We start from the raw sequence: 26,775 nt of genomic DNA on the forward strand, positions 1-26,775 counted from the left end.
AAACTCCCGATTCTCCACCTCAGAATCCCTAGTCCCCGCCTCCGCCCCGCCGCCAGCCTCCGCCCCGCCGCCAGCCGCCGCCGTCGCCGCCGTCGCCTCCGCCAGCGACTCCGCCTCTAGACCGCGCGAGAGCGGTCCCTGAGGCCGCCGCGAGACCGCGCACGCGCCTCTGGAAGACGGACGCGGCGAGCGCACCTATCCCAGCCTCTCCTCGGCGCGCCCCGCCCACCGCTGGGCGGAGAGACTGGCGCGGCTTGCCCAATCCCAAGCCGGCCCGCAGAGAGCGCCCGCCCGCTCATTGGCCTCTCTGCAGTGCCCCTTACGCGCACTCGCACGCTTCAAAGTATAAAACGCGAATTGTGCCGGGCTCGCGCCAGGCGAGCGGCTGGAGTGTGTGGGGGTGTGAGGCTGCCTCGAGGTTCTTCCGTCTCTGGTTGACCGTCAGCTCCTGAAGGAAATCCGAGCGCTCTTGAAGGGACCCCTCATGTCCTTCAAGTTCGTCACACAGTCTAACCTTTGTTTAGAAAATAACCGTGACCGAGTTAAGCACCTGGATGTGTGTAGCGTCCCGCAGAAGACCCCGCAAAACTAGCAACAGCCGCGAGGTCTGAGACCAGAAAGGAAGGATGCCCAGGGTCACAGCTGCCCACGCAACTTTCTCGAATGGATTCAGAGCTACGCAGGCCAGGCTGGCGCTCCGGGGACAGGGAATGCCGCCCTCTGAACGGGCGGGACGCGGGGCGGCGCCGCGAGGGCGAGATCCGCGGCTGGCCGAACTCGGAGCAGCTGGAGGGAGTTCTACGCAGAAGTGCCAGCATGGATGCCTCGGCGCCCGTAGGGAGAGCCCTCGGGTGGCCGCTGCTTTGACAGTGATCCAGAGCTCTGCCTTCCAAGGCACCCCGTCCACCTTTGAACACTTCTCGTGTGCGTGTGGCGGCGGGGGAGGTGTTTCTCACTATGTTGTCCAGGCTGGGCTCCAACTCCTGGCCTCTGGCGTTCCTCCTGCTCGGCCTCCCAAAGTGTTGCCGTTCCAGACGAGAGCCACCGCGCCCCGCGCACCTTTGACGCTGATACCGTCTGTTCGCCAGTCTCCTAGGGGGCCCAAATCGGCCTGTTACTTCAGCCCAGCGGCACGCTGTGCCTACACCATCCTCCCTCAAAGCCTTCTGAAATGTCAGTTCTCATGGTTTTCCATCTTCGGACTCAGTATCCCTCGGTCCCCGACCTGCTGGTCTCCGGCGATCCTTCCGCCTCATCCTTCCCAGCAACTGGAACTACAGGCGCGCGCCACCGCGCCCGGCTAATTTTTTGTTTTATTGCAGAGACGCGGGCTCAGCAAGTTGCCCAGGCTGGTCTCGAACCCCTGGGCTCAGACCATCCTCTCGCCTCTGCCTCGGAAAGTGCTGGGATTACAAGCGTGAGGCACCATGCCTGGCAACTCTTTTTTTTTTTTTTTTTTTTTAAATCCTAGTGCTAAGATTCTCGTAACCTCTGCATGTAGAGTCAAACATGGAGAGCATAGGAGTTTAAGAGAATATGCTATTCATCCCCAAATAGAATGTAATGGGTAATTTGTGGTTTAACTCCACTCACCTCCCCACCCCGGATTTGTTCATCCTTGTCAAGAAGCAGAGAGGCAGTTCACCTCTTGAGTCATACTGGCAAATTTGTAACTATTATGAGTGAGTGGTGGAAGCCAAGCTGTAAAATCAGGTGTGTAGTGGAGAATCACCATACACACTTAGTAAATACCTTTCCTTTCTTATCCTGGTATCCACTTATCCTGCTCTTTGTCAGTATTCCTTATTATATGTTTACGTAATAAAATATCATGCTATTTTATTTTTGTTTTGTTGGGAGGCCGAAGTGAGAGGATTGCCTGAGCCCACAGGTTCGAGAACAGCCTGGGCAACTTGGCAAGCCCTCATCTCTACAATAAATTTTTAAAAATTAGCCGGGCGTGGTAGTGCGCGTCTGGAAGGCTGAGGTGAAAAAATCGCCTGAGCCCAGCAGGTTGATGCTGGGGTGGATGTGAGCATGCTACTGCACTCCGGCCTGGACAAGGGAGTGAGACTCCACCTCGGGAGAAAAAAAAGTTTTGGGGAACTGGGTGTGTGGGACACTCCTACAGTCCAGCAACTCGGCAGGGTGAAGTGGGAGGAGTATTTGAGCCCAGGAGTTTTCAGTCCAGCCTGGGCAACATAGCAACATAGCAAGACCCCATCTCTAAAAAAGAAAAAATAATGTTTTGGGGAAACATTCACATTGCATTTCAGCCATGTGTAATAGGTCTGAAATCTTAGTTTCCAAGACACTACTAGTCACAGTTTATATGCTAAATCCTTAACTAAGGCTCCTCTCTGTACTAGTAAAAACCAGGTTCCCATAACTGAATTAATAACTTTTAATTGTATGAATCATATCATCAGAGATAATGTATACTAAAAGCAGAATATTCACTGATTCCAATAAGAGAAGTTATGAAACAATTAGTAGATATATTAATTAGTAAATACATATTTAAAATTTAAAAATACCAAAATAACAAATAGTAAACCAACAAATCATATATTTTTCGAACTTGAGTCGGTTATTATTATTTTGATGTTTTATAGTACTATTTGATTTTTTATAATTCTAGCTAGAATATTATGTCCCCAACCTAAGAACATTATACAGTCATTGTCATGGAATAGAAGGTCCCTCTGTCTGCAGTTAGCATCAGTGCAATTCAATACAGGTCAGTATCATTCAACTCAGTTGACTTTAACAAACATCCATTAATTAAAAAAAAATACTGAGCACTTCCTATGAGTTAAGCATCATGCTATAGGAATTGAGACATGTGGCAGTCCCTGTACTGGAGGAATTTACAGTAAGGGAGGAAAAGGGACAAAATAAGAAAAATAAAATACAAGGGACGTCAAGCATGATGGCTCACCCCTGTAATCCCAGCACTTTGGGAAGCTGAGGTGAGAGGATTGCCTGAACTCAGGGGTTCTAGACCAGCCTGGCAACTTGGTGGGACCTTGTCTGAAAAATTAAAAAATCAGCTGGATGTGGTGGTGCATGCCTGTAGTTCCAGCTACTTGGAAGGCTGAGGCTGAAGAACTGTATGAGCCCAGCAGGTTGAGACTGTGGTGGCCGTGAGCATGCCACTGCACTCCAGCCTGGGAGATAGAGTAAGACTCAGACTCAAAAAAATAAATGAAAAGAAGATACTCGGGACTCAAAGATATGGTCTTGTACCAGGAAGAGCTTTGCTACCCAATGAGGGTGGGAGTGAGGACAGTGAATAAATTGCTATGAAAATACTCACAATAATGGGAAAACCAAGATCTTACATATGGCTTTAAAAAGATAGATGTGGGGCCGGGCTCGGTAGCTCAGCCTGTAATCCCAGTGCTTTGGGAGGCCGAGGTGAGTGGATTGCCTGAGCCCGAGGGTTCGAGACCCGCCCGGGCAACTTGGCGAGACCTCATCTCTACAATAAATCTGTAATTCCAGCTACTTGGAAGGTTGAAGCAGAAGGATCGCCAGAGCCCAGCAGGGCGAGGCTGCGGTGGCCAGGAGCGTGCCACTGCACTCCTGTCTGGGCGAAGGAGTGAGACTTAACTCAAAAAAAAAAAAAAAAGATAGATGTGGGTAGGGGGAAGAATTGAGATATTGGTCAAAGGATACAAAATTTCAGTTAGGCAGGAGGAATAAGCTCAAGAGATCTATTGTACAGAATACAATGTATGGTATCCTTAAAAATCATTGAGGGCAGATTTTAAGTGTTCTCAGCACACAAAAAAGGGTATGTATTTGAGGTAATGCTAATTAGCTCAATTTAGCCATTCCATAATGTATACATATTTCAAAAATATGTATACATTTTCATGTTGTACACCATAAATATACAAGTTTTATTTTTCAATTAAAATTTTTAAGTTAAATTTAAAATAAAAATAGATATAAAGCTTTTTCTCATTATGAATGACTGAGTGAAATACATGGAAAAAAGAAGCATGAACTTTAATATAGGAACAAGAGTCAACAAAATATTCAATATTTAGGACATCTGTCATTTATCACTCTTATTTTTACCCTCCTGGTGGTCTTGTGCCAAGCTAGGGATGTGCAGACAGATAAAACATAGTCCATGAGAAATTTTATTTTAGAGAAAGGCTACGTAGGTACATTTGGAACTTGGAAATTTTTTCCAGTGAAGGAAAGATCAAGACCAAATGTTAAGAAAGAGGAAATCAAGTTTGATCTCATTGAAAAGGGCTATGAAATTACCTATATCTTTTTCTCACTAAGTTCCCAATCAAATTTCTGTTTTGTTTGTGAGAAAAATTCCAGATGCTACTTTAATTCATACTCATATGTGAATATCTGGGACTGAGTCTGGGTGGTATCTGACCTGAACTTCAAAGAGCAGAACTCTAATGCCTCTTCCCTATTATCTCTTAAGCCCACTCTGATTGAGTTAAAGTCACTGAGCTCAGCCACCTTGTTAAGTGCAAAGGTCAGTTTTCAGCTCTCATCTTACGTGACCTGTCAGCAGTGTCTAATAGTTGATAATTTTTCCATTTTCTTCTCTGGACTCCTAAACACCACTCTTGCTTCCTCTCCTATCTCACTGGAACCTCCTTCTCAGTCTTCTTTGCTGATTCTTGTTTATCTTCTTGAATGCTAAAATTTGGAGTGTCCTGGAGTTCTAATGTTGAATATGTTACTTCTCTCGGGGTTTGAATCCCAGCTGTATCATTTGCTAGCTATCTAATCACAAGAAAGTACTTAGTTTCTCTAAATTCAGCTTCCTCCCTTATAAAACGAAGGTAATAAAAGTAGCTATCTCCTTCATTGGTTATGATGTCTAAGTGAATTTACATACCAAAGTGCTTAGTGGCATGGTATTTGTCTTTATTTATTTATTTTGAGTTGGAGTCTCACTCTTTGTTGCCCACGCTGGAGTGCAGTGACACGCTCAGCCACCACAGCCTCGACCTGCTGGGCTCAGGCAATCCTTCTGCCTCAGCCTTCCAAGTAGTAGCTGGAAGTACAGATGCACACCACCATGCCTGGCTAGTTTTTGTGATTTATTATAGAGACAAGGTCTCACCAAGTTGCCCAGGCTGGTCTCGAATCCCTGGGCTCAGGCATTCCTCTTACCTCGGCCTCCCAAAGTTCTGGGATTACAGGCTGAGCCACCGTGCCCAGCTTGTTTTTATGTTTATCATCATGTTTTTTTAACCACTCACTAACTTTCCACTTTCCAGTATACCACTCTGCAGATGCTTTCATCTGGTCTCATGGCTTCAATTTCATCTATACATTGTTAACTCCAAATTTATCTCTAGTCTGAACTTCTGCTCTAAACTCCAGAATCCTATATTCAACTGTCAACTCAAATCTTCATTTGAATTTCTAATGAGCATTATAAATTTAATATGACAGAGCTATTGATTTTGGTCCAGTTTCCAGTTGTTTAGGCATTCTTTCACATGGCACATTCAACCCATCAGGAAATTCTGTTATATCTATGCTAAAAATATATCCAGAGTCTAACCACTTCTCCCCAACCCCTCTGCTACCACCCTACTCCAAGCCATCAAGCCATCATCATCTTTTGCTGGAATTACTGCATTAGCCTCCTTCCCACGGGTCATGAGACAGATGACAGGGAGGGAGTTGGGCTGAGGAAGGGAGTTCAGATGGAAATTCAGATCAGGTATAGGGGGTACTTCTAATCAGAAATTTTTGAAAACTGTCAATGGAAGCAGATATCTGAGACTACAAACTTCTTTGTTATTGAAAAGCCTTAAGCTTCCTATGCGATAGACTACACGAGAGTTGGAATAGGTAGTGGTCTTCTACCAAGTGTTAAAATGTTGGTGGAGTGGGAGATCTAAAATACCACAATGGATTCCTTTAGAGCCCTTGGAGAAAAAATACAGTGTTTTCTTTTTTCCAGGGTAATGTTTAGAAGAATTTTCAAACCATATTTGGGAATACATACGGTTTGACATCAAGCAAATGTAAACAGTGTGTAGCTGGTGCCAGGACCTGACTAAACAAGTACTTGTACTGAAAGCTTTCAGGCCTCATGACCTCTAGGTAGTACTTGAAGCAAATGCAGGAAGGCAGAACAGCAAACAAAAGTCTCACAAGCCTTGTAATCTTGAATCAGGGCACTGGAGAGTTGAGAGCAATTTGGCAACAGGAATAAAAATGCACTGATTTTCTTTTTCCTTTTAAGTTTAGAATGAATATAGGGTATGACTACACCTAGGATTTTGGTAAATTGTATGAATTCTCTTTAATGAAGAAAATGAAGCAGTTTCAAGAGTGACCAAAACGTCAGTTAAAATATTTCATAAAACATTTGTAAGTTATATAAAATATTTCCAGAAGGACAAGTTCTTCTTGTAATAGTAATAGTAAAATTAGGGAGAAATGAGATTTTCATACAAAATGACATGCAAATGTAATTTTTCTGTTTCTGTGGGTCAGGAAACTTGAAGCAGCTTAGCTGGGTGGCTGGCTCTTGGCTTAGGGTCTTTCCTGAAGTTACAAGCAGGATGTCAGCTGGTACTGCAGGCATCTGAAGGTGTGATGGGGACTAAAGGAACTCTTTCTTGGTCGTCTCATTCATATGGCTGTTAGCTAGAGGCCCCTGTTCTTTGTCATTTGACCCTCTCTTTAGGATGACAGCTGAATTCCCCCAAAGAAGATGATCCAAAAAAGAGCAATGGAAACAAACCAGAGGGACTTTTTACAAGCTAGACTTCAAAGTCACGTACCACCACTGGCACCTTATTGGTAGAAGCAAGTGACTAGCTCTAGTTTCTATCCAAAAGAAGGGTAATAGACTCCACTTCTTGAAGGGAGGAGTATCAAGTATTTGTGGAAATATTTTAAAAGCCAGCAGATAATCTAATGTTTGATAAGTAGTATAGACACAAATTATCATGTTTACATGTTTAGGCTGAGGAATGTTTTATTTGGGACCTTGGGGCTTTTTACTCCCCTCAGAACAAATGACCACTAGGATTAGGTAGATACAAATCAATGTTCAAACCATTATTACAATCTATTGTCTGTGTCCACATTCACTCTAATAATAGCTGTATTAACTGCTTCCTTCCCAAATCCTCCCAACCCCACCCAACTGCCTACCCCAGTTCTTACAGAAAATTCTTATCCATGCCTTTCTTGTGGGGAGTACAGGAAATGTCATATCTCACAGCCGAGTTACTTTCTATCCATAGCCAAACATTTTTGATGTGGTACTTTGTCAAAAATGTTAAAAGTTCAAATAAGTTCATACTCCAAAATTCTATACAGTTGTCGTTGTCTTCAAATTTAGTCCTCAGGAAACTCTAATAGATTTCTGTGGTGTTACCCTTTCAGGAGCTGTATTGCTTTCCCCCTCATAATGTTTGCTTGCAAGCTCAATGTAACTGTAGAGACTTTCTGCCCTCCAAACTCTAAATCTGATTGATGTGTTTAAATGTACGAGGGTCTTCCAAATTATGATGGTGAGGTTCTTACACCAGTTCAAAACAAAATCTTCTCTGTTGTATCATGTAGCTCCTATAGAACTTCACTACCTGCCTCTTGGAAAATGTGTTCCAAATTTAAACTTAAGACTGGGAATTGATCCTTTCCTACACCACTAATGCTATCTATCTGGCCAGAAAGCCTGGAACACTGCTGCTTTCTTTTGTTTCATGTGGTGGTGACAGCAGCATCTATAGTAGTGGGGAAAGTAAACACCGTCTCTGTGGCATGGGCTTTTGTAGCAGTAGCAGTGACTGAGGAGGACTATGTACTGCTAGTCTAGTCTATATCTAAGGACTTTTATAACTCAGATATTTTACATTTAAAGATAGACTTTAGACTGGGCACAGTGACTCATGCCTATAATTACAGCATTTAGGAGGCTGAAGCAGGAGGATTGCTTGAGCCAGGAGTTTAAGCCTAGGGAACATAGCAAGCCCACGTCTCTACAAAAAAAAAAAATTGCCGGGTATGGTGGTTCATACCTGTAGCCCCAGCTATTGGGGAGGCTGAGGAGGGAGAATTTCCAGGAGTTCAAGGATGCCTGGACAACAGAGTGAGACTCTGACTCAAAAAAAAAAGTATTGTCTTAAAAATTATGTTCTAAAGTTATGCTATCTGTATTGGACAGCACAGATATTAAGCATTTTCATGAGCATAGACATTCTGTTGGACAGCTCTGATCCAATGGATCAATGCTTTATCCCGTTAATTGTTTTTTGCAGTAGGCTGATATGGAAAATATGTAGCAGAAAGGAGTAGTCGTACAAGAGTATAGAAGCTTAGGTAAACTTAAATGGAAAATTTAATAAACCTGTCCTGTGTGTTAAGTTACAAAGAATAATGAATATTACAGTAAGTTGAAACAACCCAGTTATAGAATATTTATGGATTTTCTTTGTTCACAAAGCGTATTTTCATGAAAAATTTTTAGCACATTATAAAGAGAAATTCGGTTTGGTTGCATGTATATTATCTTTTAAACCTGATAAAACTTAACTGCTTCATTGCTGAACTTCAGAGGTTTTTTTCTACAAATATATGATGTTTTTAAAAATTGATCTATTGAAGTATAGTTATGTGCAATAAATTGCACCCATTTAGTTTGATAAGTGTCCATACCAACGTAACCACCACCCTAATCAGGAGACAAAATATTTCCATCACCTGAAAAAGTTTCCTTGGACCACTTGGCAGTCAAGACTCTGCAGCCCACCCCCTACCCCTGGCAACCACTAATCTGACTTGTTTTTATAAATTAGTTTTGTCTTCTAAATCTTCATATAAATGGAGTCATTTTGAGTATGTACCCTTTTTGTTCTAGCTTCTTTCACACAGCATGTTTCTAAGATTCACCCATGTGTTGTTGCATCCACAGGGGATACATTCCAAGACCCCCAGCAGATGCCTGAAACCTCAGATAGAAGTGACCCCTGTATATGCTATTTTTTTCCATCTGATAAAGATGGTTACTGACTAACAGGCAGGTAATGTATATAGCCTGGAGAGTGGGACAAAGGGATGATTCATGTCCTGGGCGGAACAGTGTGAGATTTCATTATGCTGTTCAAAACAGCATGCAATTTAAAATGTATGGATTATTTATTTCTGGAACTTTCTATTTAATATTTTTGGACTACAGGTAACTAAAACCGAGGAAAGTAAAACTGTGGATAAGGGAGGACTACTGTCTTAGTTTCTTTTTGTTGCCAAGTACTATTACTATGTGAACATATCACAGTTTGTTCTGAACATGTTTTTATTTTCTTGAGTGAATATCTAGGAATAGAATTATTTGGTCATATGGTGAGAATATTTTAACTTTAATAAGAATTTTCCAAACGGTTTTCCAAAATGCATATTGCCTTTTGAAGGAGTCTGTTACTAGATAGTAATAATCAGTCATAGTTAGAACTTTCTTACCATAAGAATGAATTTGTTATAGATAATCTTTATCAAGGAAACCATTTCTGTAATGAGGCAGCCGCCTCCAAATTAGAAACTGTTTTTTTATGTCCCTAAACTTTAGAAATGTCTCTAATGGTATTCTCTTCTTGGTTTCATGGACTCTGTTTTTTCACTCCTGATTGTGAAGTTGAGAGGAAATTCCTTCTATCTTTGGAACAGCAGAGAAAGGAGGTGGAGGAATCCCCTGGGCTATGGGTCAAAGGGCTGTGTAGAGGGTTTTTCTCTAGAACAGTCCTGTCCGGTAGAAATATATCATGAGTCACATTTTTTTAAATGTATGTAATTTTGTGACACGTTATTTAATAATCACAATAAAAAAGTAAAAACAAGGCTGGGTGTGGTGGCTCACCTCTGTAATCCCAGGACTTTGGGAGGCTGAGGTGGGAGGATTGCTTGAGCCCAAGAATTTGAAAACAGATGAATTAATCTTTAAATATTTTTATTTAGCCCAATATATCCAAGCATTATTATTTATACATATAATCAATATAAAACTTTTTAATGAAATATTTTATACTCTTTTTTCTCCATATGCTAAATTTGCAACAGTTGAAATGAAAAATGTAGCCCTGTCAAAATCATAAGGTTGTGTTTGATGGAAAAATATTCTACATTTTTCTTGTTTTTAAATGTAAGTTAATTGAAAAGAATCCAAAATTCAGTTTCTTGGTCACACTAGCCCATTGCAAATGTTAATAGCCACATATGCCTAGTGGCTTCCATATTGGACAGCAAAGAGGACTGCCTTTGGGACAGGAAAGAGAAAGTGGAGGTGAGAGATATGCCCAGTTGCAATTCAATTTACAGTAGAAATACCAGAACTATCTGTGTGAAATTTGAGTTAAATGGATTTCCTGTTGTCTTTTGAGAGCCTAACTACCCGCTTATCTCTAACTTAAATGCATGGGTTTTAATGTGAATTGCAAATGTGCTTTTAGCTTGACTGTTGAGCTACCTGGGTTCAAATGCCATCTCCACCATTTTCTATTTGTGGGAATTGAACAAGTAACCTCTAAGCTTTACTTTCACCATCCATAAAACAGGGACTATAGTAGTACTTCTATTACTGTGATGATTAAGTGAGATAATACATGCAGAGCATCTTGTAGAATACTGGCAGCTTTTAGAAGATAAGCGGTGACTTTTAAAAGTCCAAACCATTCTTTAGATGGAGACTGTAATTTCTTTTTTATTTTTAAAAGTATGTGGATTTTTTTTAACCTGCCTAAAAATGATACTCATTGATCCAATAAATACTGCCTGTCAGAACTAGGTACTCAGCTAGAACACAAAGATGGAATGAACATGATCCCCATTTTAAACGACCCCACAGTGTCCAGCATCAGAAACAACACAGTGTTGGATTAATGTACAAATAAGAAAAGTAAAATCAAGAGAACAGATTTTTCCAACCATCCCAAAGAAAATAAATCCTATAGATAAAAACTGAGTTTATGAATTAAAAATTTTATAGTTCTGCAGGTACTCTAGCTTCCTTTAAAATATATATCCACAATTTAAATAGTTAAGAAACCAGGTTGACATGGATTTGAATTCTTAGTGATTAGTAGTAGCCTTTATTTCTGCTACATGGAAGATACTGCTTTGTTTTCTCCTTGTGTTGACTGTCTTTTCCTCAGCTGTGCTTGCTTTTTAGTTTAGTAGTTTGTGTTTATCTGACCAAAAAAAAAAAAAAGATGGAGAAGTCAGTTCATTTAGTTCAAAATTCTGAAATACAGAATATTTTTAAAGTTACTATTTTTTTTTGTTGTTGTTTGTTTTTTGAGTTGGAGTCTCACTCTGTCACCCAGACTTGGAGTGCAGTGGCCACTCCCGGCCACCGCAGCCGACCCACTGGGCTCAGGCAATCCTTCCACCTCAGCTTTCCAAGTAGCAGGAACTACAGACACGCGCTACTACGCCTGACTAATTTTTGATTTATTGGAGAGATGAAGTCTTGCCAAGTTGCCCAGGCGGGTCTCGAACCCGCGGGCTTAGGCAATCTACTCACCTCAGCCTCCCCAAGCAAGGGATTACAGGCTGAGCCACCGAGCCCAGCTTAAAGTTACTACTGTTAAATATAAGACTAAAAAGTGAGATAATGTAAAAATAAATGATTAAAATAAAATTATGCCTATAGTACATCTTTTTCTTTTTAGAAAGCAAGATTTATTGAGAGGACGGAAAAGCTCCCAGAGTGGGAGGGAACCAGGGGTGTTACCCAACTTTCCTTTTTAATATGAAAAAATATATATCCTTTGGACAGTTAAGATCTCATTTTTAAAATTTAGAGGCTGAAGTAATATTAAAATAAACTCTTAATTTCTTAAAATTTTTGTTTTTAAAAGCTATTTCTATCCAAGTAAGACTCCAGTAGGCCAGGGCCACCACACGCAGCCATGCAGGTGTGGATTACACATAAACTATAGTGTAAAAGGTGCACCCAACACCATGCAGTGAACAAGCTACACAGCTGAACATGACCATCCTACAGCACTCTAAAAATATTTGTATCATTTTGGTATGAAATAAAGAGGTCTTGGCTATGTCACCTAATCTAAGAAAGCAGGTTGCAAAAGAGCATATTGAGGGAGCAAAGAGTGTAGAAATGAGAACAAGAAGAATTACTGTTGTAGCAGCAGCTGCATGCCAGGACCTCACCTGAAGTTCCCTCTCTTCCTCCCTGTGCTGCTGTTACTTTTTGACCCATGAGGGATTCTAGAGCAGAAACCACAACAAGCCCCTCAAGATTCCATTCTACCTCTATGGTCACCACAATAGGGTAAGATTTAATGTTCAAAGATTCATTTTATTGACAACTCTTTGTGATGGTATCATAGCTGTCATCTATATCTATAGAGACTTATAATTAAAAAGTTACCTTTCGATTGTCTTACATGTTTTTCCATCAACTTTGTCTTTTTCTGTTTTACTTTTCTTTCCTCACATTCATTCCCCTGAGAAAAGGGGATGCAGCTGAGAGACAAGACTCTCAGAGGAAATTAGGAGAGGATTTGATATAATAAGAGAGAGCCAGAGGGGGGGAAAACAGAAGAGAGCATGAGAGAGAAAAGAAGTGAGAGAGAAAGAAAAAAGCCAAAAGCAGGAGAGAAAAACGGCACAGAAGGAAAGGGAACTTAATTTGGGTCTTAAATTCAAGTTATGTTCTAACCACCTCTTTGAAAACGTCTTTATTCTTTCTAGTGGAGCTCACTGTTAAATTTCACAAACAGGTTCCCTTTTAGGGGCCTCCCTCCTTTTCTCTTTTAGCCTGGGTTTCATAAACAGGGAATGAGCCTGGCTGCTTAGGATTCTAAGGAATCTGGCTTATAATATTTAAGAGAAAAGTGGAAAAGAAAGGTGGGTTGGGGTGAGGAGGAAACTCCTAACATTTCATAAATGATTGTCCCCTCTCTTCTCGAATCTCTGTCCTTTGTCTCATCTTTTCCATCTTGGAAAAATATCATAGGATAATAGATAAGCCTATCATTTGGGCTCACTGCAAAGAAAACAGGAAAGCTAAGGAGAATAAGGCCTAGACATGTAAGAAAAGTTAAGAAAAGAGAGAGATGGACTCAGATGGAGAGAGATGGACTCAGATCTAGAGAGCCAAGCTTAGCCTGGGCCCTGCCTAGTGCATAATCTCGTCATAAAAACAGTGCATCTGAAGTGCCACTTTATGCAGAACCATATGCAGAAAGGAGAAAAAAGGTAATTCTCTCAAACTGCTGAAAGGTTTGAGGGCTGAATTAGAAACCATGGTCCCAAACTAGCATTGCCCTGCAGCGGGGTGAATGTGAATCAGACAAGCTTGATAGTACTAGGAATTTGTTTCACGGCTGCAGTCATTATTCTTCTACCTAGGATAGAAATTAGAATTACAGATTCATTTTTAGTTTACGCTTAGATGAAATTTAATGGAATGAGGGATTAAGATTCGACTAGTCTTTGCTTTTCTTTGAGGTAAAGAGCATTAAGTGTAAGAATGTACCAAAGGGGGGAAAGTGATTTAGAGGAGAGTGAAAAGGGGGAAAGAAATGCTAATCAGGGGGAAAACTGAAAAACTATACAAGCCTAAGCAAGAAAAAAATGGGAAACATGGGAGAGAAAAGTGGAAAGAATTGAGAAGGCACATAAGAGAAAACAAACAGAGAAAATAATTAATACTTTGTGGAAAACTGCATGCCCATTTTGTATATTGCACCATCCTTATGATTTAACAAATTTCAGTGAAATTTCACTGCTCATTTTCTTATTTTTGCTTAGCTCCTGGTTTCCAGAGCCCTATTTCAGGCTGCCTGCTAGATTTACACAGACCACCACAGACATCAGCTCATAAAATCATAACTGCCAAAAGGGTCTTGAGCTAATCACACCCTTCTCATCGTCCTCCCCAACCATAAGCACACACATTTTATAGGCAAGGAAGTAGAAGCCCAGAGGAATTAGTGACCATGTAATAGAGGAAGTGCCACAATATGAGCTCATACCTTGGGCCTTTTTTTCTAACTTCAGTGTTTAATACCTGATTTCTTCATCTTTTCCTTCTAATTTTTTTTCTAGTTCCTTTCCCAACTTGTTTCGTGGAGTTGCTCTCTTCTAGTCACGTTGTCTGTCAAACTGTCATCTCCACAGGCAATCAGCCAATAACTCTTACTGATCAAGTATTCGTGTCCTTGTTTCCATTCTGACTGTTTCTTACCTGAATTGAGACTTTGGCACCCTTCACTAGAACATTAGAATAGTGTCCTAACTGGTCTCCCTACCTCTGGCCTCCTCCAACCTCTCTTAGAGACTGCAGTCAGAGTAATCATCCTAAAATATAACATTAATTTTGCCATTTCCCTGTCTTTCAGTGGCTCCTCTTTAGCTACTTAACAGTTATATCCAAACTTCTTAGCATGATCCAAGATTTCCATAATCTGGCTCCTGCCTTACTTTCCAGCTTTATCTCTCACTCCTCCAATTTAACATGCCCAGCCAGCACTTTCCCATTTCTTTGCTTTTGCTCACACTGTTCCCTATATGAGATATCCTCATTCTCCCCTTTCCTAACTCAGAGAAAGACTGCCTCTTTCACAGTCTTACCACTACCTTTCCTGAACTTAGCATAGTTTCTGTACTTTTCTCTAAAGGTATCCATAACATTCTGGTTTATGTTATTTGTGTGCATCTTAAGGCCAGGTCCATGTCCTGTTGCTTTTTTTATCTCTCTCACAACCTACCACAGTGCTTCGTATATGATAACTAGGAATCAAGTGCTTGTTCAATTGAAAATAATTGAGTCTGTGCCAGAAAACAGGTAAAATAATTAGTCATATATAGAATGAAGATAAAAGTGTCAATGTTCTACATTAATTTTTTTCTTTCTTTCTTTTTTTTTTAGTTGGAGTCTCACCGTCACCCAGGCTGGAGTGCTGTGGCATGCTCATGGCCACCGCAGCCTCGACTTGCTGGGCTCAGGTGATCCTTCCGTCTCAGCCTTCCAAGTAGCTAGAACTACAGGTGTGCACCACCATGCCCAGCTAATTTTCCTTTATTTATTTATTTATTTATTATTATTTTTTGAGTTGGAATCTCACTCTGTCACCCAGACTGGAGTGCAGTGGCCGCTCCTGGCCACTGCAGCCTCTACCTGCTGGGCTCCAGTGATCCTTCTGCCTCAGCCTTCCAAGTAGCTGAAACTACAGGCGCACGCTACCACGCCTGGCTATCCTTGATTTATTGAAGAGACAAAGTCTCACCAAGCTGCCCAGGCTGGTCTCGAATCCCTGGGCTCAGGCAGTCCTCTCACCTTGGCCTCTCAAAGTACTAGGATTACAGGCTTGAGTCCTACATTAATTTCAAACTTCTATGGCTAAATAAATGAATGCCTCAGAATGCACATAGAATGCACTAATTAAATGCAATATTAGTACTAAGGTAGATTTTCCTTGATTTTAGCAAGTAAGAGGAAAATATTTGCCTGTACTAGGTATCTCTGAAATTTCTACAAATTTAGCTTAGTTCTTGTGTGAAATACAATTTGGTGTAGAAATTAATAGATAAAAATTCTATACAAAGGAAATTTTGCACTTTTCTTATAAACTACAATAGCATTTTCCCAGAAGGTTCTCAGGTTCAATACTATGGACTGGAATATAGGCCAAACCACAGTACAGTGAGATTCATCTGGCACTTTTGGACAGCCTAATGGGAAGGCCCAAAGACAAATCTCGTTGGTATAAAAATCTATCCTATAATAATTTTCTTTTCTTTTTCTTTCTTTCTTTTTTTTTTTTGAGTCAGGGTCTCACTCTGTCACCCAGACTGGAGTCCAGTGGCACAATCACAGCTCACCACAGCCTCAACCCCTGGGCTCAGGAAATCCTTCTGCCTCAGCCTCCTGAAGAGCTGGGACTATAGGTATGTGCCATCATGCCCAGCTAAATTGTTTGTTTGTTTGTTTTTATAGACAAGGTCTTACTGTGTTGTCTAGACTATTCTTGAACTCCTAGGCTAAATCAGTCCTTCCACCTCTGCTTTCCAAAGTTCTGGGATTATAGGTGTGAGCTACCATGCCCAGCCACAATTTGCTTTTTTTCCCTTTTTAATAGGACTGACTCTTGTAAATATGACCAAAAATGTCTTCAAGTAGTCTTGCTTTTTGAAGTAGTATTATTATTTTTTTCTCTCTACTTAAGCCAAGTTAAATGTTCTGCTATGTTCCTTCCATAATGTTCTTTAATGTGCATGACCAACGTTGAGGCCTATTTCATCTCCCAGGTTAGATAGTAACTTTGAGGTGGGCTAGCAGCCAGTAAAGGGAGAGATTTCACAGGTGCCTATAGGGCAACCTCCACGTCAAAAATTTGTTGTTACAAGTTAAAGATTCTTAGACATGGAATAGGTTAAGAAAAAGCTACCACCCCCAAGAAACACTAAATAGTATCACCTGACAATGAGGCAGAAGCTAAAGATGTATGCAGGAAGAAAAGAAGAGCTAGGTGATATTAGATTTACCAAAGATACAGTTGTGGACCATTTCCCTTACATATCAGCAAGGATAGGAGATCCTACTGCTGTAGTTTGGATTCTGCCTGCAGAACTAGCCTTGAATTGATTCCTGCCTGATGAGTAAGCTTCAGGGATCTGGGAAACTGAGCTCTGCCAGTGCAGAAAAAGAAAAGTGAAGTAATGAAACACTATAATGCTTTCCACTTGAAAGACAGCCTGAGGATAGGCTTTGAGCAAGAGTTTCTCCAGTATGGGGCTCTCAGAACAGAGCACAGAGAGGGAAGGGAATGCCTCAAAACCTCTAGCTGAATTCATTGCTCTTAACTACTATACTCCTCCAGGAACCAGAGGTGACCACTAGATACCAAGGGTCACAATAAAACGTGCAGTGGAATTTGTTCCATACCTGAAGTGTCTGAATCAGTTCTTATGCTCCTGTAAAAATAAATAGCACATTTCAAAAATTTATCAGCATAACCACAAATATTTAGAAAAAATTTACTAGGTATGAGATAACCAGTCATTCTCTAAATGTTTTGTGGGTAGTGATGAAATATATTCAGCAAGCAAGGCTATTACTGATTTTAGAATATATGAGAGTAAAATTACCTAAGTTTCTGTAATATGCAGGCTATTCAACCTATAAAAGTCATAAAAGTAAACTGTATGTAATAATGTACAATCTAAGCTGGGCTCGGTGGCTCAGCCTGTAATCCTGCGCCTTTGGGAGGCTGAGGTGAGTGGATTGCCTGAGCTCGCGGGTTCAAGACCCACCTGGGCAACTTGGCGAGACCTCATCTCTACAATAAATCAAAAATTAGCTGGGTGTGGTAGTGCACACCTGTAGTTCCAGATACTTGGGAGGCTAAGGCGGAAGGATCGCCAGAGCCCAGCAGGTCGAGGCTGTGGTGGCCGGAAGCGGCCACTGCACTCCAGTCTGGGCGACAGAGTGAGACTCCAACTCCAAAAAAAATAAAATCAAATAATGTACAATATAAGTTATTGTAACAATCACCATTCACTCAGTGAGGCTGCTGGCATCCCCAACCCTGCTGCCTCTCTGCCCTTCATTTGCATCAGACTGAGAGAAGTTAACCACTGCTGCTCAGGACTTAAGTAAATAGGTTCAGTTATGCTGGGAATTTAGAATCTCATAGAGACTTGGGGATAAATTCTGAACTGGACAGATTACAAGAAGTCGCTAACCTCTGCTAGCTTTTTTTTTTTTTTTTGATTAAGAAAGATAGTTTATTTAGAAAGTTGATTAGAGAGAGAGGATGGATCCACCTCTCCAAGATTGGAGTAGGGGCTAGAGCTTAAAGAAAGCATGGCCTGCTAGCTTCTTTATCACCAGCTCTATGGCCTTACTGGGTTGACCATACTTGGGAGTCTTGCACGCAAATAGCATACCTTATTTATATTTATTAGTATTTCTTATGGTTTGTTGGGTAAAACAGGAGCCTAGCAGATTTTTAGACTATTTCAGATGTATATTTGGATAAAGAAGCTTATTTTCTGTACTCCTGATTTTAAAAAATTAATGATAATTAAGATGTTTGTTTGGTTGTTTGACTTGAGGTCTCATTGTCGCCCAGGCTAGAGTGCAGTGGCATCATCATGACTCACCACAGCCTCAGTCTCAATTTCCTGGGCTAAGGCAATCCTTCCACCTTGGGCTCCCAAGTAGCTGGGACTACAGAGATGTGCCACCATGCCCAGCTAATTTTTTTATTTTATTGTAGAGATGAGGTCTTGCCTGCCCAGGTGGGTCTCGAACCCGCGGGCTCAGGCAATCCACTCACCTCAGCCTCCCAAAGGCGTGGGATTACAGGCTGAGCCACTGAGCCCGGCTAGTCCAGCTAATTTTTTTAAAAAATTTTTTATAGAAATGAGATCTCACTGTGTTGCCTAAGTTAGTCTGTAACTCCTGGGCTCAAGCAGTTCTCATGCCTCGGCCTCCCAAAGTACTACGATTACAGGTGTGAGCCACCATGCTCAGCTAAAATACTTATTTTCTTAACCTCATTGTCATGCTAAAGCAAATTTAAGTTGCTTCATTTTTACCAGATTCTTGTTTCTTGGACACATTTTCAGTAAATATTTTGGAAGTATTGCTGTTTGAGTAAAACAAAGAGTTTAGGCAGAATAATTATTCTAGATATTATCTTCCATGATAAAGTGCAAAGATAATCATGATCCATTTTAAGGAGTTTGGCACATGCAACCAGTTCAAGTTCTACAATGGATCTTTCAGAAAGTAAACGTTAAAATAGTAATTTTTGAAGAGCTTGCAAATAAATATTCATATATCATTTATAAAATAGATTTGGTGATTTAAATGAAGGTTGAGCTTAATGATAAGTGTTTTCTTTTCTTTTTTTTTTTGAGTTGGAGTCTCACTCTGTTGCCCAGACTGGAGTGCAGTGGCCGCTCCCGGCTACCGCAGCCTCGCCTGCTGGGCTCCAGCGATCCTTCCGCCTCAGACTTCCAAGTAGCCAGAATTACAGGCATGCGCTACCACGCCCGCCAGATTTTTTGATTTATTGTAGAGATGAGGTCTTGCTGCCCAGGCAGATCTCGAACCCGCGGGCTCAGGCAATCCACTCACCTCAGCCTCCCAAAGTGTGGGATTACAGGCTGAGCCACCAAGCCCGGCTGATAAGTGTTTTCAAAAGGCTGAGAAATATCAAGTAATTGTACCTTAAAATATAGTGCACATTAAAATAAAGCCTGCCATTATCCTCTTTAAAACAAAGAGTCATGGTAGCACTATTATCAAGATAGGAGAAGGAACATAAATGCTTTATAAAGTCAGTCTTTCATTTCTAAGTGACCTGAAGTGACAGTACAAAAAAGCTTAAATCTCCACAGTCTTTCACTTATCTGAATTTAAAATGCTCAATTTACATTTTAAAGACTAGTGAATCTGAGGGCAGAATATTCAACAAGGCCATTGTTTAAATTTTTTTTTCAGTATTCCAAAGTACACAGCTATAAAGTATCACTGGAACACATAATCTTGGAGAAGAAAAATAGTATGTATAATTTATTTATCAACCTCACAAACCTGACTAAATCCTACAAATGTCCCTGAAATAATCAGTGAATTCCATTCTGTTCATAGAATATTACATCTATCTTTCCTAATTAACATTCTCAAATTAGACTCTAGCTAGTAATTATGCTCCTGATGCAAATGGGCAATAAAAAGAAATCCATGCTTGATTAAATTGGGCTTAAGAGGATTACTTACAGCCAAAATTTGTTTTTGTTTTGTTTTGCATTTCTTCATATGTTTATTTCTCTCTGGTAGAGTCAACAGATAAATGACACATGAAGCTGAGGGAGAGGAGGGGCAGGGCCTTGAAGAACTTGAGGTTTGCTAATTTTCAAGATCCTTTATATCTTAAAATTCTATAATTTTTGTTTTTTATTTAGGGATTCATTTTCTCATTATTACTACTAATAGTGATCATAATAGTGAGACTAACAAAGCTTAGCACCTGCAGAGCATTTTTAATCCTAACAATTTAAGTTACCTCTATAATTTTTAATATTTTTTAAAAAGCAATTAAGAGCTAGTCTAGAAAAATCTTAGAGAGACGTCAGTAAGATGGCTGACCAGAGATGCCTGGTGTCCCTCCCCCATAAGGCAATAAACAGCTAATGTTTGACTGGAGTGTGGAAGGAGGGCACTAGAGTGCAGCAGAGGAGTGGAGACACACCTCTGTGGTGACTGGAAGTCTAGGAAGGCAGTACAGAGGCACCCAGCTACTGCAGCCCTACTTCCCCCACCCAGATTGGATCTGCCCAGAGTCAGGAGGGACTTGCCATTGCAGGGAAAAGGTAAGCAGAAGATCCCCACCAGCTCTCATTGCCAGCACAAACACCTACAAGTCCTGACCATAGGAGACTCCCTCAGTTCTCACAAGCCCCGATACAGTTTGGAGAGCTGCTGGGAATTCACACAGATATACTGCCCCAAATTAGGAGCACAAGGTGTACACTCCCCACCACCCCCACAGCTCCTGTGAGCCAAGCTACTGTAGCATGGTCATCTTGAGACCAGAGCCACCTTTGAAGAGTAGCCTACTCTGGAGACCAGTAACCACCGCATCTCTCTAGTACTGGAACTCCATCTTCAGTCAACCAAGACCATACTGATGGCTGAATACCACAATACCAGCTGCACAGAGCCTGGGCCCAGCATTGGCTGTGGCTCTGATCCTGCACAGTTGGAAACCAATTACTCCGTACTTCTCTCCTTCCCCCACTGCCACACTTCCAGCCAAAGGAACAATATGGCAGTCCTGCCCAGGATGATCCTGCCTTCGAGCTGGCCAAACCACTGCATGCTCTTCTTCAAGTAAGAGAGATTCCTGAGCCTCTGAGCAGCTGATATGCCCCCAGGACAAGAGTGGTTATGCCCCCCTACTCAGAACCTGAGAAATAGTCTCATAGCAACCTGTTTCTCACACACATTCCCCTGACTTCTCAAGGTTTCTACACCCACAATCAGGACCTGAGAAACAGTCCTGCAGGACACTCCTGGCAGGCACATGCCCAGGTCAGCCAGGAAGCCAAGAGTTCACATCCCAGACCTGAGAAACAACCCCATGGACCACCCCTGGCAGACATGGCCCAGGCTGACCAAGCAGCCATACAGTTACATACTGGGCCTTAGAAACAGTCTCACAGCCCACTTTCAGTGGGCATATCCCTGATCCAACTGAGAAACCTTGCATCAGTTTTGCACACCTGAAAAACAGACCCATGGGCCACCCTTGGCAGATATGCCCCCAGGGCAGCTGAGCATCTGTGTCCTCAACCCAAGAAACAGCCCTGTGGACCACCCCCAGCAGACATGCCCCCCTGCCAGCTTTGCAGCCTTGAATGTACATTCTGGACCTGAGAAGCAGACCTGTGGGCTGCCTCTGGCAGATATGCCCCTAGCCCAGCCAAACAGCTGTGCACCCATGATCTGAGCCAGAGAAACAGCCCCATGGGCCATCCCCTGCAGACCTACACCCAGGTTAGCCAAGCAACTGTGTGCTCATGTTCCTAGGCAGATTAACATCCCTATGGCTCCAAACCTAGAGAGCCAGAATTCATGCTGGCCAGCCCACCATGTGCATATATGCATTTCTGATCTGAGGAACAGCCTGGCAAGCCCACCCTTGGCAAAGCCACAAAACTAACACCACAGACTCTTTAAGCCTATGCCACTGAGAAACTTGCAAATGCTGAAGAAACTACATGGAGACTACACTACTGCATTCACCTACAACCAAAGCCAACAAACCCCATTTAATGGACACCCCAAGACCCATTCAAATGAATAAGTCTTTCCCTACAACTACTCCATACAATTGGAAGAGTGACTTTTTCACCAGATGCATAGAAATCAATATAGGGTTACAGGAAGCATGATACCTCCAAAGGAAAACAATGATTCATTCTCCAGTAACGGACCCCAATTAAAAGGAAATATATGAAATGCCAGCAAAAGAATTTAAAATAATAATCTTAAGGAAACTCAGTGAGATACGAGAGAATACAGAAGACAATTCAGTGAAATCAGGAAAATAATTTATTATTTGAATGAGAAATCCAACAAACAGTTAAATATCGTAAAAAAGAACCAAACAGAAATCCCAGAACTGAAGAATTTAGTGAATAAAATAAAAAATATAATAAAGAGCTTCAATAACAGACTAAGAAGAAGAAAAGAGATTATTTAAAACAACACAAGAAAAAGACGGAGAAGGAGATCAAAGAAGAAAGAAAAACAATAAAACCAACAGGATTTATGGGAAACTATTAAGCAAACTGGTGTATATATCATGCATGTTTTAGAGGGAGAAGAGAAGGAAAAAAGTGAGAAAAAATATATTTAATGAACTCATAGAAAAATTCCCAAGCCTTGGGAGAGAGATGGACATCCAGGTTCAGGAAGCTCAAAGAACTCCAAATAGATTCAAGCTGAACATATCTTCTCCAAGGTACATTATAGTTAAATTGTCAAAAATCAAAGCCAAAAATAGTATTCTAAAGGCAGCAAGAGAAAAACATCAAGTCACATGTAAGGGAATCCCCACTAGACTAACAGAGGATCTGTCAGCAGAAACGTTATAGGCCAGAAGAGAATGAGATGATGTATTGAAAGTATTGAAAGAAAAAAAAAAAACCCAAAAACTGTCAACCAAGAATATTATACCCAGCAAAGCTTTCCTTCATAAATAAAGGAAAAATAAAGTCTTTCACAAACAAAAACTAAGGAAATTCATCACCACTACATTGGTCTTACAAGAAATACTCAAGGGACTTATATCTGGAAGTGAAAAGAATAGTTACCATCATGAAGATATGCAAAATAATAAAACTCACTGATAGAGTGGATACACAAAGGAGAAAGAGAAAAGAATCAAACCTTATCACTACAGAAAGCTATCCAACTACCAAAAATAAACAATGAGAGGAAATAAAGAACAAAAGATATACAAAGAAATCAGAAAACAATCAATAAAATGGCAAGAGTGCCACTTCACCTATCAATAATAACCTTGAATATAAATGGATTAAATTTCCCATTTAAAAAAATACTGATTGAGTGGATTAACAAAGAAGATCCAACTATATTACTGCCTACAAGAAATTCACCTCACCTGTAAAGACACACATAGATTCAGAGTGAAAGGATTTAAAAAGATATTCCATAGAAGTGGAAATAAAATTTGAACAGGAGTAGTTATGCATTTTTGTTTTTCTTTTTTTTTTGAGTTAGAGTCTCACTCTGTCACCCAGGCTAGGGGGCAGTGGCACACTCCCAGCCACTGCAACCTTGACCTGCTGGGTGTTCAGGTGATCCTTCCACCTCAGTCTTCCAAATAGCTGGAACTACAGACATGCGCCACCACACCTGGCTAATTTTTTAATTTATTGTAGAGATGAGGTCTCGCCAAGTTGCCCACAATGGTCTCGAGTCTGTGGGCTCAGGCAATCCTCTCACCTCGGCCTCCCAAAATGCTGGGATGATAGATGTGAACCACCATACCTGGCAGTAGTTATATCAGACAAAACAGACTTCAAGTCAAGAGCTGTAAAAACAGACAAAGAACATTATATAATAATAAAGGGCTTGATTCAGCAAGAGAATATAACAATTGTAAATATATATTCACCCAACACCAGAGCACCCAAATATATAAAGCAAATATTATTAGATCTAAAGGGAGTGATAGACCCTAATGCAATAATAGCTGGGATTTCAGCCCTCACTTTCAGCACTGGGCACACCATCTAGGCAGAAAATCATCAAAGAAACATAAAATTTAAAGAGCACCATAGACCAAATGACCTAACACAAATTTACAGAATAATTCACTGACCAGCTGCAGAATACACATTCTTTTCATCAGCATATGGAACATTCTTTAGGCTTGACCATATGTTTGGACATAAAACAAATCTCAAACAATTTTTTAAAATTGAAGTTTTATCAAGTATATTATTTGACCACAATGGAATAAAAGTAGATTGTAATAATTAGAGGAACACTTGAAAATGTAAAAACAGAAATTAAGCAATATGCTCCTGAATGATCAATGAGTGAAAAAAAATTAAAATTAAAATTTTCTTGAAGCAAATAAAAATAGAGACACAAAATACCAAAACATTTGGATGTAGCAAAAACAGTTTTAAGAGGCAAGTTTATAGCAATAAATACCTCCATCAAAAAACTACAAAGATTTCAAATAAATTACCCAACAATGCACCTCAAGAAACTAGAAAAACCAGAACAAACCAAACCCAAAATTAGTATAAGGAGCAAAATAAAAAAGATCAGAGCAGAAATAAATGAAATGGAGTCTAAAAAAATAAATACAAAAGATTAACAAAACAAAAAGTTGTTTTTTGAAAAGATAAAATTGACAACCCAGTCAATTCCAAAAAGTTGAAGCAGAGAGAATTCTTTCTAACTCATTTTTTGAGGTCAACATTATTCTGATATCCAAACCAAACAAGGACATAACAAAAAGAAGAGAGCAATGAAAATCATCAACAAAATACTAGCAAACCAAATCCATCAACTCATCACAAAGATAATACACTATGATCAAGTGGATTTATTCCTGGATTTATTTGAGGAAAGCAGGAATGGCTCAGCACCCACAAATCAATAAGCGTCATACATCAATTCAATAGAATAAAGGACGAAAAATATATGACCATCTCAAAAGATTCAGAAAAAGCATTTAATAAAATTCAACATCCCTTCATGATAAAAACTCTCAATAAATTAAGTACAGAAGAAAAGTATTTTAACAAAGTAAAGCCCACATGTAACAAACCCACAGCTCACGTCTTACTGAATGGAGCACTCTTAGAAAGAACTGGAGCAATACAAGGATGCCCACACTCACCACTCTTATTCAATATAACACTGGAAGTCCTGGCTAGAGCAATTAGGCAAGATAAAGAAATAAATGGTATCCACATAGGAAAGGAGAAAGTCAAATGGTTCCTGTTTGCAGGTGACATGATCTTATATATAGAAAAACCTAAAGACGCTATCAAAAAACTCTTAGAATTGATAAACAAACTCAGTAAAATTGTAGGATACAAAATCAACATACAAAAAGCATTAGTGTTTCTATACATGAACAGTGAACTAGCTGAAAAAGAAATCAAGAAGGCAATCCTATTTACAATAGTTACAAAGAAAATAAAATACCTAGAAATAAGTTTAATCAAGGAGGTAAAAGACCTCTACTAGGAAAACTACAAAACACTGATGAAATAAATTGAAGATACAAACAAATGGAAAGATATTCCATGCTCAAGAGTCTGAAGAATTAATATTGTTAAAATGACCATATTACCCAAAGCAACCTAAAGATTCGGTGCAATCCCTATAAAAATACCAATGACATTCTTCATAGAAATAGAAAAAAATCCTAAAATTTGTATGGAACCACAAAAGATCCCAAATAGCTAAAGCAATCCTGAGCAAAAATAACAAGCTGGAGGCATCACTCTACCGGACTTCAAAATATGCTGCAAGGTTGTACCAAAACAGCATTGTACTGGCATAAGTACAAACATATAGGCCAACAGAACAGAATAGAAAGCCCAGAAATTAATCTATGTATTTACAACCAACCGATTTTTCATAAAGGTACCAAGAACACTCATTGGGGAAAGGTCAGTCTCTTCAATAAATGGTGCTTTAAAAACTGGATATCCATATGCAGAAAAATGAAACTAGACCCCTCCATCACCCTATACAAAAATCAACTCCAAATTAATTAAAAAACTTAAATACAAGAACTGCAACTATAAAGCTGTTAAACGTAGGGGAAATGCTTCAGGGTGTTGCTCTGGAGAACTGTTTTGTGGATTAGGCCTCAAAAACACAGGCAACAAAAGCAAAATAAACAAATGGGATTATATCAAACTAAAACATTTCTGCACAGCAAAGGAACCAACCAACAGAATGACGAGACAATCTGCAGAATTGAGAATATTTTCAAACTATTCATCCAACAGAATCTATAAGGAATTCAAACAACTGAATAGTAAAAAACCAAACAATCCAATTTTTTAGAATGGGCAAAAGATCTGAATAGACATTTCTCAAAAGAAACTTTACAAATGGCAAACAATATAGGGGAAAATGCTCAGCATCAGCAATCATCAAATGCAAATCAAAACCACAATAAAGTTTTATCTCACCCAATCAAGATGGCTATTAAAAAAAAGGCACAGCCGGGCTCGGTGGCTCAGCCTGTAATCCCGCACCTTTGGGAGGCTGAGGTGAGTGGATTGCCTGAGCCCGCGGGTTCAAGACCTGGCTGGGCAGCGAGACCTCCTCTCTACAATAAATCAAAAAAAAAATCAGCCGGGCGTGGTAGCGCATGCCTGTAATTCCGGCTACTCGGAAGGCTGAGGCGGAAGGATCACCAGAGCCCAGCAGGTCGGGGCTGCGGGAGCAGCCACTGCACTCCAGTCTGGGTGACAGAGTGAGACTCCAAGTCAATTAAAAAAAAAAGGCACAAAATAAATACTGGCAAGGATATGGAGAAAAGGGAATTCCTGTACATAGTAAGAAAGTAAACAAGTACGGCCACTTTGGAGGACAGTATGGAGGACCCTCAAGTCAACATGTAGAAATACCATATGATCCAGCAATCTCACTACTGGGCATATATTCAAAGGAAAGGAAATCAGTATATCAAAGAGACATCTGCACCCCCATTT

At 40.4% G+C, this 26,775-nt stretch overlaps 1 protein-coding gene across 1 annotated transcript in view; it reads right to left on the reverse strand.

Annotated features, from left to right (window-relative positions):
* Positions 1–26,775, reverse strand: part of FAM71D (family with sequence similarity 71 member D) — a 45,813-nt gene that overhangs the window by 545 nt on the left and 18,493 nt on the right. Inside the window, exons 6-8 of the mRNA XM_008051194.2 lie at positions 12,401–12,495; positions 651–886; positions 324–514 (exon numbers count right to left, since the gene is read on the reverse strand). Of these exons, the coding sequence (XP_008049385.2) occupies positions 324–514; positions 651–886; positions 12,401–12,495 (522 nt within the window). The remainder of the gene's footprint in view (positions 1–323; positions 515–650; positions 887–12,400; positions 12,496–26,775) is intronic.

Source organism: Carlito syrichta, unplaced genomic scaffold (genome assembly GCF_000164805.1).
Source record: "Carlito syrichta isolate Samal-C Ts95f unplaced genomic scaffold, Tarsius_syrichta-2.0.1 Scaffold169076, whole genome shotgun sequence".
Taxonomy (NCBI): Eukaryota; Metazoa; Chordata; class Mammalia; order Primates; family Tarsiidae; genus Carlito; species Carlito syrichta.